General features: G+C 36.0%; 1 protein-coding gene across 1 annotated transcript; it reads left to right on the forward strand.

The window, feature by feature from the left end:
- Positions 1–504: 504 nt before the first annotated feature.
- ETFA (electron-transfer-flavoprotein, alpha polypeptide) lies at positions 505–9,005 on the forward strand (the record flags this gene model as incomplete). Its single annotated transcript, XM_009694755.1, has 8 exons — positions 505–654; positions 2,468–2,549; positions 2,650–2,732; positions 4,225–4,324; positions 5,528–5,638; positions 6,869–6,970; positions 7,803–7,871; positions 8,923–9,005. Coding segments are annotated over 8 exons (780 nt in total), but the record flags the coding sequence as incomplete, so codon positions are not given.
- Positions 9,006–11,518: the final 2,513 nt, after the last annotated feature.

Raw genomic sequence — 11,518 nt, forward strand, 5'->3', positions numbered from 1 at the left:
ATGTTTTTTCCCTGCCCCCCCCCCCTTTTTTTTTTCTTTCATTTTTGCTTTAGAAGTGAAAGTCTGTGGATGGTGAATTGGTCAAAATTCCACCCCAAAAGAGCAACAAATAAGTATTTATTTGCTACTCTTGATTTCCTTGTGTCTTAGTCTTGCTGGTCTAATCTTCACTCTTTAAGGTACTTAGTTAAGTTGATCGACTGAGCTTGAATGTAATGTATTAAAATGTTCTTCTTAATATTGTTCAGTATTTTCCTGTGGAGGTTTTAGTTTAAACAGCATGTTATAGATATGTTGAAGTCAAGCAAGTTTATACCTTTTATTTTTTTAAAACCTTATGTATTCTGCCTACTTAGTAAAAATTATCTAGATTTAGCCTATTTTGTTTGACAGCAGTGTTTGACAGTTTGTATAATTGATAACCTTCTGTAAAGCACTGGATGCTCTTACGAACTGTTTTTTACTTAAATGCAAAGTATCAAACTCCTTTCTTTCTCTTTAAAGGCATCACTGCTGCGGAGGTTTCAGAGTACATTAGTCATAGCAGAACACAACAATGAAACTCTTACACCCATTACATTAAATACTATCACTGCGGCAAAACGTCTTGGAGGTGAAGTTTCTTGTTTAGTAGCGGGTACCAGCTGTGACAAGGTAGGAAATGCTGTTTTCGTATGAGTGAAATAATGAATGCAGTGAAACAATACTTGATAGTATCTTAGTCAGCCTGAAAAATAATCTGTAGTGAAGAGGAACTGGACCACGAATTGCTAATCTGCCAGAAATGTCCTGCACTTGAACCGCTTCTCTTCTGAAGTGAAAATATGGGTATAGATTTCATTTCACAAGGGAGAATATCAGTATCAGTTCTTAAAGCTTAAGCAAGCACGTTTTTATAGGGCTAAAGGACAATTAACTTTTAAAACAATTATTTCCCCGTAAAGTTTGAAAGACAAACATTGCAGTGCTGAAAACTGGGAAAGAAGCTTGCACTTGCTCAAATGGAAACCAGCAGAAATGGAACAGCCCGGTGACAAATAGGACTTCTGAGCATCTTGCTTTTACTAAGTCAAGTACTAGTAGCATAGCAAGAGTGTATTTGCAAACTAAAATTCATACTACTTGAGTTTATCACAAAGCTCATATCTGAAAAAAGTTTCTTGTATGTTAGCTGTTGTATTGTTAGTCTAATTTTTATGTGCAAAGTCTAGAGACAATATAGTTAGTATATTAGTGATGCTTTTATTCCAGCATGATGTACTCTTTGTGAACAGTAAAAGTGCAGATAATTATGCCTAATATTTTTCATACTAGGCTATTGTTTATGAATTGTTATTCTGAAAGCAGTATGTAGCGCCACATGCAGGAGGCATACTTACAGCAGCTAATTCACAAGCAGATGGAGAAACCTCAGTGGCTATTCTAAACTGAGACCCAGGTGTTCAAGGTGGAGACCTGGAAGCAAATATTTATCTAGATCAAGGACAAAAAAATAATTTTGCCTGATATGTCTGTCTTTGAGTTTCCTTATTATTTGGCACTTGCATAGTAGAAAAATTATGGGAAATGTTTCGTTTATTTTTTAATACTAAGTATGTGGTGTCTATTTGGCAATATATGTCATGCTGGGAAAAAGTACTTTACAAAAAAAAACGGAAGTTTGGTGGTTTTAAGTTTCTTTGTAAGAATCTATATTAATAGGACCGAAGAGCCAGTTACTCAAACAGATATTCTGTAGCAGCTATTATGGAATTTTTGTTTCTTTCTTGTTAGTTTTTGAGAGTAAACCGATACTCAGCAAACTCAGTAAAACTACGCTAGTTCTGGGGCGATGCATGTGGTCTCCAGACACTGCTGTCGGTCCTCTTTCTGATCTGCAGCAACCCTTTTATCATTTAAACTTCACTTCTGCAAATTTAAAGGAAAAAATGCATAAATATAGAGTTGAAAATATACATCACATCAGTAGGAAAGAGTCAGCTGCAAACAAAGGATTGCTCATAAAATTGGGGCAAAGATCATAACATCAGGGTACATTCGTATCTGCATTGTATGCTTGTGTGGTAGATACTGACCAATTTAAAAGGAAGTAGGACTGGTTGCTTTATGATGATATCAGAATACTGATCGATAATCCTCAAGTGTGATTCGTATCAGCTGTTATAATAAATCTTAAGATCATTGTGTAATCTTGCATACAGGAGGCAAGCTTTCCTGTGTTTGATTTGCTTTGCAGTTTTCTTACTCACAAAATTAATTTTCATTATCCCATAAGGCACTATGCTGTGAGTCAGGAGACCTGCATTTTGTTCCATCAGGTTCGTTCTGATTTTGAAATTCACATACTTTTGTGTTCCAGTTTTAACTAATCTACAGACTGTCAGCTCTTTGCAACAGGGACTCTCTTGTTATTTGTTTGTGGTGCCTGTTATACTACAAACTAATAATAATTCATTTGTAATCATAGGTAGCACAAGAACTCAGCAAAGTGCAGGGTGTTGCAAAAGTTCTAGTGGCTCAGCACGATGTATACAAGGGATTTCTAGCAGGTGAGAATTGTTCTTGCCTATTGACAAGATAAATGGTATTTATATTTGCAAATGAAAATAAGATAGTTGTAAATTTTGAGCAATATATTTTTATCCTCAGAGGAGCTGACTCCCTTGATTTTGGAAACTCATAAGAAATTTAATTACACCCACATTTGCGCTGGAGCATCTGCCTTTGGGAAGGTAAGTAGATCAAAGTGTGTCAAAAATTCCTTGTAGAAAGAGACAGGCGCTGTTGTATGTAAGAGTATGAATCAGAGGCCTGAGAGAGGTCAGCCATGGACAGTTTTGAGTTTTTAAAAAAATGTTACAGTAGTTCGCTTAAGAGGTCATTAGTTAGAAACAGTGATTCATGTCTGAGTTTTATTATGGGCTGACTTGGACAAAGGAACAGTGTAGAAGAAATACTTAGTGGTAACCAGCTGGTTCTACATACGCCAGGCAAAATGTACAATAACACAAAATAGATTAAGTGATCTGAAAGCATTTTGGAAATTGTAAGGAAAAGTACAGTAAATTGAGATGAAAAAATACGATTTGCATGTTGAAACGAAAGTGTGCAGACCTATTGTAAGCAAATGTTTTTTGGAGGGGAGAAATTGCATCTATGATGTAAGTCATGTACGTTGAAATGTCTGTAAATACATCTAAATAACACAGATCCAAATCCTAGTCCAGATGTTTTTTAATGAAAATACGATTTTTCAAAACTTGTTTCTTAAGGAGTGTGTGTTTAAGTCTGTGGAGAGCCTCAGTACTAACAATCTGGTCAACATCGTGGTGCGCCTACATTAGGAAAAAAGAATACTTCGGAAAGCTTTCCAATGTGGGACAGCCTTCCATCTGACTACTTTCACTTCCAATCAGTATCAATCCGTATACTTGTAATTTTACTAAGAGAAGTCCTTAGTAAGAGAAGTTTTAGGTTTTTTTTATTTTATTTTTTCTTTTTATTTTTCATCTGCAGTGTCTTAGTAAAGGTTAATACCTTTTGCTTTAGAGCTTATGCTTCCATTTTTGTGTGCTTAATGTGAGTAAAGATTTCAGAACTGGACCTTTTGTGTTGTACCGGATTAGGAGGGGGACAGGAAGGAAGCAGAGCTCTTGCTGTCATTAATTTCTTCGTGATTTATGTTGCTCTTCTTATCCACCTTCACATTCCTAAAGGTGCTAAGTAATTTTCTAGAGTCAGTTTCAGAGCAGGGGAATATACATTGTAATATTAATTTTTAAAATAATAATTCTTTTGCTTTTGGGGGGAGAGTGCAGGGTGTTTTTTTTTGCCTGTTGTCTCTGATAGCTAGTTTCCAAAAACGCGCTTTTTTTTTCCTTGAAATGCTTAAGAGTTCAGCAATCCATAATTGTCAGTTTTCCAAGTAAATTGCATCTAGATTCAGTGTTAAAGTATTGAAGCAAATAAGCCTCCTGATTTAAGATACTGAATTTAGGGTTTACTTACAGTAAGTCTCATAAAATGTCTAAAGTTATTACAATAATGGGATTTTATTTGGCTGCTAAAGCTACATGAGTAATCCTACAAAAATTTTACAGTTGTATATGCCTTTTTACTTACAGCATTACGTGAAGTTAAAATCGGGACAACGGGCATTCTTTTACTGACCATGTGCATTTTACTTAACATTTACTTTGCTAACTTTTCATGTTTAACTCCTAGAATCTTATTCCCAGAGTGGCTGGCAAACTTGATGTTGCCCCTGTTTCTGACATTATTGAAATTCAGTCACCAGACACTTTTGTGAGAACTATCTATGCAGGTGGGTAATTACAAAAGGTATGTGGTATTTATGCAATAAATACCCGATATTCATAACTTTTCTATGTAGTCCTGTTGTTAGAACCTTGGAGTATGATAGGAATTTTCGCTTTACAATCTGAATTGCCGTGGTTCATAAAAACGAAACTTGGGGATGGATGTGATGTTCCATGTGTGAGAAAGCAAGTAATCCCAACGACTTTGGTACTATCAGTAAGAAACCAGGTCTATCACTTTAATAGAATTTAGTAATCTCCTTCATACATACTGCATTTCTTTGTTAATGTACTTCTGATCAGATTTGTAAAACATGAGACATTGAGTTAATTGTTCAGCTTTATTTAATGTGACTAGCATTAGTTCTGATTTAAGATATCACAGCATTATTTTTCCTAATTATGAAGACATTGAACTAATTATTTATATTTAAATGACTTAATTTGCAATTCTTTTTTCAGTCTTGTTTCTCTAATGCTTGTCTGACATTGTTTTAATTTAGATATGAGCTCATTACCTTGTGTTTCTTAATTTTACTGTACAAGATTGTACCACGTGTACCAACGAGGTATTACATTTCGAGTTACATTACCAGAATGTGGTTTTGTGTTGCTTCCCAGTAATTCACAGTTTCAAGATGACTTTGTTTATGAATAGCTGGTGTTGCAGCATTTTTCTCTTTTAGTGTTCCCTGCAGCCTCCAGTGTGAAGTTAAAACCTTATTATATATATTATTGAGAAACACAATCCCACGGATACTTGGGGCAGGCCTCCTTGTCTTCTGTTCTGATAAATTCATGCAACAGGATAAAAGATCTACTTTGAATTATAGACACTCTTTATGTTTAAGAATGACACTTTGACACTTTCAAAGTTGGGTTGCCGCCCCCGCCCCCCCCCAAATTTAAAAGCTCATTTGTAAGAGATCATTTGAATGCTCTGTAAAAATAGAGGATTTGTTGTCGTACTTCAGAAATATGGAGCTAAAAAGTAAATTAAAATATTTGTAATCTACATTTATTAAGTGCTTAGGTTTCTAGTTTTAGGCTCCTAAAACTGCAGTCTTGGGAAGTAACCTTCTGAATGTTGCCTATTCTAGTAGAACTGCTAATGTGTTTCTGATGCTGATTTTATTTGTTGTTTTAATAAGCATAGCATGTCTGATATTATCTTCTTTAAAGATATAATGTGACTTTTTTTTTTTTAGGAAATATTCTTTGCACTGTGCAGTGTGATGAAGCAATTAAAGTATTTACTGTACGGGGAACTTCTTTTGAGGCTGCACCAACAAGTGGTGGTAGTGCCAGTTTAGAAAAGTGTGAGTATTTGTTCTGGTTTTTTGCTGTTTTGTGGAATAGAGTTAGTTTTGCTCACTGCACAGTGATGTTTTGCAGAAGTATTTGTCAAAGCAAACTGATTGTCATAATCTTAGCTTCGTGCTTTTAATATGGATACTTGCACTTTTTAGTGATGTCTAGTAAGGGAAGGCACAGATTATCTGCTCACTTGCTAATTTTTCTTTGTCCAGAAATGGAGATTATCTGTGCTGAAATCTGTGTCTGTTTCACTCGCTGCTTAAACCTCTGCAACTATAACCATGAAACTTTTTCTTATTTAAAGTTACAGCTATTTGAATAGCCAGATTGGTTTTCAAAGCAAGATTGAGCAAAAATAAGAGTGGCTGGCTCTCCACAGTTTTGGTTTAATTGATTGTATTTCAATTGCGATAGGTCGTTACAGTGTCTAGCTAAATTAGCAGCAGTTTAAATTGATTCGAGAGCACCCAGTTGTTGTTTTAGGTCAGTTTTAACTAAATCAGTTTAAGTTATTATTTTAATTAAGCCAGTGTAGCTTTTGTAATAGAGAAATCCAGTCACAAAATCACAAAATAGTTGGGATTGGAAAGGACCTTTTGAGATCATCTAGTCCACCTGCCCCGGAGCAGATCACCCAGGACTGTGTCCCGTCAGGCTTTGACTATCTCCACAGATGGAGAGTTCACAACCACTCTGGGCAACCTCTGCTGGTTTTTTGCTTTAGGCCTTTTTCTGCCTGTGCTGTATATCCAGCAGAAGCAATCAGTAATAACGTGCTCTGTGTGTGTGTATGTGTCCCAGTCCTTGTATTTTTCTGGATGGCTTAGTACCTGCCCCTGAACCACCCTGTATTTCCTAATGTCTGTGGATGTTAGGAAACAGATGCCACTTGATACTTGGGATTAATATATTGCACTGTCATTGCACTACTTAAATGGCTTGTTTGCCTGTCTTAATAAGAACCACACTTACACTGGGTTGGTATCGATGTATTACTTATACAACAGAGCTTCATTTTAGTGCAGCTTGTACTATAGGTTACTTAAACACAACTAATGAAAGAGGCTTGTAACTCAGAACCACAGAGCAATTACTGATAGTAGTTAAAAGCTTGTGGTAGAATTGGTTATAGAATGAACTTTTGCATTACATTTAAGCTCAGATTTAAAAGACTGAAAATACACGCTTTAGCCTTTTTCTTGTGGATGTTTTTCTTCATCTGATGAATGCAGTAACCCCTCCACCACCTGTTGGTCTATCTGAATGGATCGAGCAGAAGTTGACAAAAAGCGATCGACCAGAGCTTACTAGTGCAAAAGTGGTTGTATCGGGTGGTAAGTAGATAATATGAAAACTGTGTTACATTGCATTTAAATAATGGTACCTCTTGATTAAATATTATCTGTAGCAGAACACTATAATATGAAAAATTAAAAAAAAATTATGATGGAATTCTGAAATACGGCATAGAGACCGGTGGGAATGTACCCAACATGTATGTTTCATGAAGAGACAAAGCGTGAGTTTAACATATGCTAGTAGGCTTTTTAAACACATTGTCATATTTGGTGAGTCCCTTTAAAATTATAGCAATATGAAGTGATTTTTAGATCCAAATCTGTCATGTTTGAAGTTATTGCTAATCGTTACAGGCAGTCCAAACATTATTATGTAATGGCTTTAATGATTTTTAAAAATCATTGTTTGTATTCTGCTCCTCAGGTATAAAGTGATGGACTGTGATTTTTACTGTATGCCTACGGCTAAAAAATGATTCCTTAATTATCGTGTTACAGAGTTGCGTACCTAAAGCCAGCAGAGGGAGCACAAATTAGTGTAAAAAAAAAAAAACAAAAAAAAACAAAACCAAAAATCCAGTTTCTCTGATTTCAGAGAATGATCTTGATGGTACTGTGTGCAGGAAGTAAACTAGACAGAGTGGAGTTGGTTTATAGATATGAAATAATAATATTAATCATGAAGACAAAAGGTTAATCTCCAAATATTAAATACTATTTAGTAATATATCAAAAAATACCCTGTGCAAGCCCATATTTGTGCATTTGCAAATGCAAATACACATACAGAAAGTTTATGTAGGCAATAAAAAAAAAATCTTAAGGCATATTATGTTCTTCTTTCTTTACCTTTTTTTGTTCTTTTAAGGGAGAGGCTTGAAGAGTGGTGAAAATTTTAAGTTGTTGTATGATCTTGCAGATCAATTGCATGCTGCAGGTAAACTTGTTTTCCTCTGTTTTTTTTTTAACCCTGGTTATTATATTTTAAAAGGTCACCTTAAAAACAGTGTTAATCTTAAGTCTTTATTTTCATGCCTCTATCAAATAAATTCTTAAAATCATGTTAGTTTAGTCATAGATGAAGTTTTATCTTGTGCTTGTGGTCAACTGTGTATTTAAATGCCTGTGTATGAAGCAAAATACTAAACTGTAATATTCTCTGTCCTTCTCAAATCTCCAGAACACAGGCTCACAAACAAAAAGTGAAGTTGTATAAATTAAAAAATGGTTTTAGCTCACTTTGAAGAGCTGATATTTTCTTCATACGTCCTTATATACTACTCCTTTACAGAATCCCTTTCACATTTCTTGTAGTTTGAAAGGCTCTGTCTTTTTGCTATGTTTTTGTATTAACATGGGAAATCAGACCATGTGCGGTGTTGCAGCAAAATATTTTAAGTAAAGGTTGGGGGAGGAGGAGGAACTGTTTGCATTAACATTTTATCTGCATTAGTTTTAGATTTCACATGTAATAATAAATGTATAGTTTTACATGAATGGCTTTATTTTTAAATTGGTGGCGTCACGAACTCGATGTCCGTGTGGCATTTTCAAGTTTTCTTTGATATTTTTCTTTACTCTGCCTGACTTTTGAGCTCCACAGCAATGTAAGATGGCACATGTGTTCTCTTCAAACTCGGAGGAACATTATGGGAAGGCATTTATGGGAAAATCCTCTTTTGACAAAGCAACAAGAGAAAATAATGGGAATATGCCAGACTGAAATCCTCGGTTTTAAATATATGGCCCTTTGGTGCTGGGAGTAAGGATTTCCTGTTGCTTATGAAGTGCATTAGCACTTAGTGTTTGGAAGTTTCAGCCAGTGGTATAGAGAGGGATTACTATAAGAGCTTTTAAGAGGGAAGTTTCTAAATACGTGCCCTTAGAGTGTGGGACTCTTCAGTAAAATACGTGTGCTTTTATGGTGATAGCAATTTGGCTCGCTAATATTTTAAAAGAAAACATTGGAAATATTTTCTTTCAACTAGTTGGAGCTTCCCGTGCAGCTGTTGATGCTGGCTTTGTTCCTAATGACATGCAAGTTGGACAGACGGGCAAAATAGTAGCACCAGTAAGTATGGAAATATCTTTCATAAAAGAGCTGTGATGTTTTCTAGCATGCGTTTTCCTTCAAAGGAAATGCTTAAAAATCAGTAAAATCTTAATACTGACCCTAACAGGAAAATATTAGTGTGCCTGTTGTGACATTGTCACTTGACCATGCATTTGCAAAACTACAGCAGCAAGCTCTTTGGGTCAATCGGAATTGTTCTGCAGTCAGTTTTGTCGGAGGTTTTGTATGCCAGATTTTTTCATAGTTGCCGGTGCTGAACCCTCTTTTAGTTTTCTAACCGCCATCATTGATATGCTAAAAGATGTCATCGCTGACATAAACTTGAAATCATGTTGATATGTGTGATTGATCTTGGGGGAGTGTTTTTTGGTTTTTTCACAGCTGATGATTTTTTTTTTAAAGTTTTGGTAACCATAACTGGATTATCGCATTACATTCTAAGCAAAATTTTTCTAAGAGATGGAAGTGCAAGAAACTTAAGAGATAAATCATCTACAGGTTGGCTGCTGTAGAGTGAAATACCAAGAAGGGCACACTCTGAGTGGCTTAATGTTGGGAAATAACCTGCTGCACATCTTTCCTGCTATGCATCCTGATGTCACAGGGGACTGGTTTCTATCCCTGTGCCTTTTTGTATCTGGGGGGGGCTTTCTGTCATGTAGAAGCCTGAGACTATTTTCATTGTTTCTTATGGCGTGGGGAAAGTGGTAAACAGATAAAGCACACTTGAGCGTTCGTAAATAAGAAGGTATAAATGTAGCTCATCTCAGCGTGTGCTAGGATGTACTGAGATGCGATGATCATGGACGTGAGTAGGGAATTGTGACTAAGAACATGGGCAGGTACGGCAATCTTTTAGATGTACTCTTGAAGCTACGTAATCAAGTAAACATTTAACCTTTTGCTGAGCAGTTCTCTTTGAGTGTGTATGGCAACAGAAGGCACCAAAGAGCAGAGCTACTTTTTACTTGTTAATGGTTTAATGAGACCAGAAAGGGAGACTGAGCTGGAGCTTAGTAGAGAAACTTGTATTTCAACTGCTGCATTTACCAAATTGCAATAGTGTAAATAATAAGAAAAAGCTGTACATGTCCAAAGCCTTGATAGGATCTGAAATGTTTTGCCTTTATACCATTAGGAGCTGCAAATTCAAGAACTTCAAACCATGACCATTCTTTTTTCCAGTAATACATTCAGCAGGATAGAGTAGTACTTGAAGATAGCAAAGACAGGAACCTATCTTTGTGATTCCTGGAGTCTGTTTTCAGTTCTACCTGCTGGGTTTTCTTGAACAAGATACTTTGTGCTTCTGAGTTCTTCTGTCTTGAAATGTGGATAGGGATGTTTGCTGCTTTTTTTTTTTAAGTCCTCATCAGAGGCCTTTTGATGATAGCCCTGTAGGGCTAAGTGAAGCTATTCCTAGGCACACTAATGTTTAACCTGTAAATCTATATAATAATAAACTGCTACAAAAGACAGCTGCTGAGAAATAGACCTATTGATAAGACTTAAGGTCCATTTGGTTGCATATTGTGTCCTTCAAAAATTTTGATAGCAAGGATATTAACCTCTGCTATACCAGGAAATTGTAAGGCTTTACAGGTTATAGATGCAACCCTAACTACTCTTTGTGGTGATGTCTTTCTTTTGTGCATAGTATGTAATTGTTACTTTTTTGGACATAGTGCCAAACAGCTGTAGCGCGCAGCATAATACTTCCTCTTTGCTAAGGGAACATTTGTATTTAAATATAATGCACTTTCTTTTGATCACACAGTAGGCATAAGGTCCAATGTATCGCAACTGTAGGTCTTGGCAAGCTAATCAATGCTGATTCAGTAAGTGCAACTGCAACATATATGGAAATTGTAAGTTCCAAAGAAAGCAGAGTTGGTTGTGATAAGGAGGCAATCTTTGGTTGGTTGTTGCATACCCAAACCCTTGAAAACCAGGGAGTAAGCTAAGTGTCTTGTAACTGCGTATTTTGAAAGTGCATGAGATGAGCCTGACCATCCTTAGTTCTTCACTACCCAAATACCCATTAACGAAGTGGAGAATGCTAATCTGAAGACAGCTCAGCCCTCGTTTGTGTGTCTCAAGGCTCAACAATGAACATTCTTTCCAGAGTCAAGGGCGTATAAACAATTACGTTGAAACCAAAAAGGTTGTTTTTTGATGAAGATAATAGTGCTATAACTTGCCACAGATGGCTCATAGCAACATGTGAAAGTCATAAGAACATACAGCCACGTCATAGGATCACATCAAAGTCATCATTGTCATCTTCTAGAGGATTGTTAAAATAGCCATTAGTCCATCAGTCAGTCAGGTCTGACTAATGAATGTTTTAACTGTGGTGTCAATAGACGGTCCTAACTGGCACAGTTGCATGGTGCTACATCTTTTTGTCAGCAGATTGATGCATTTTTCTCTCATCTCCGTTCTTAACAAGTATTTATTAAGTAGTGAGTTATGCAGAGTACTGAAAATTTATATGCGCCTTCTTTTGA

The sequence above is a fragment of the Cariama cristata genome, unplaced genomic scaffold (genome assembly GCF_000690535.1).
Source record: "Cariama cristata isolate BGI_N322 unplaced genomic scaffold, ASM69053v1 scaffold20652, whole genome shotgun sequence".
Taxonomy (NCBI): Eukaryota; Metazoa; Chordata; class Aves; order Cariamiformes; family Cariamidae; genus Cariama; species Cariama cristata.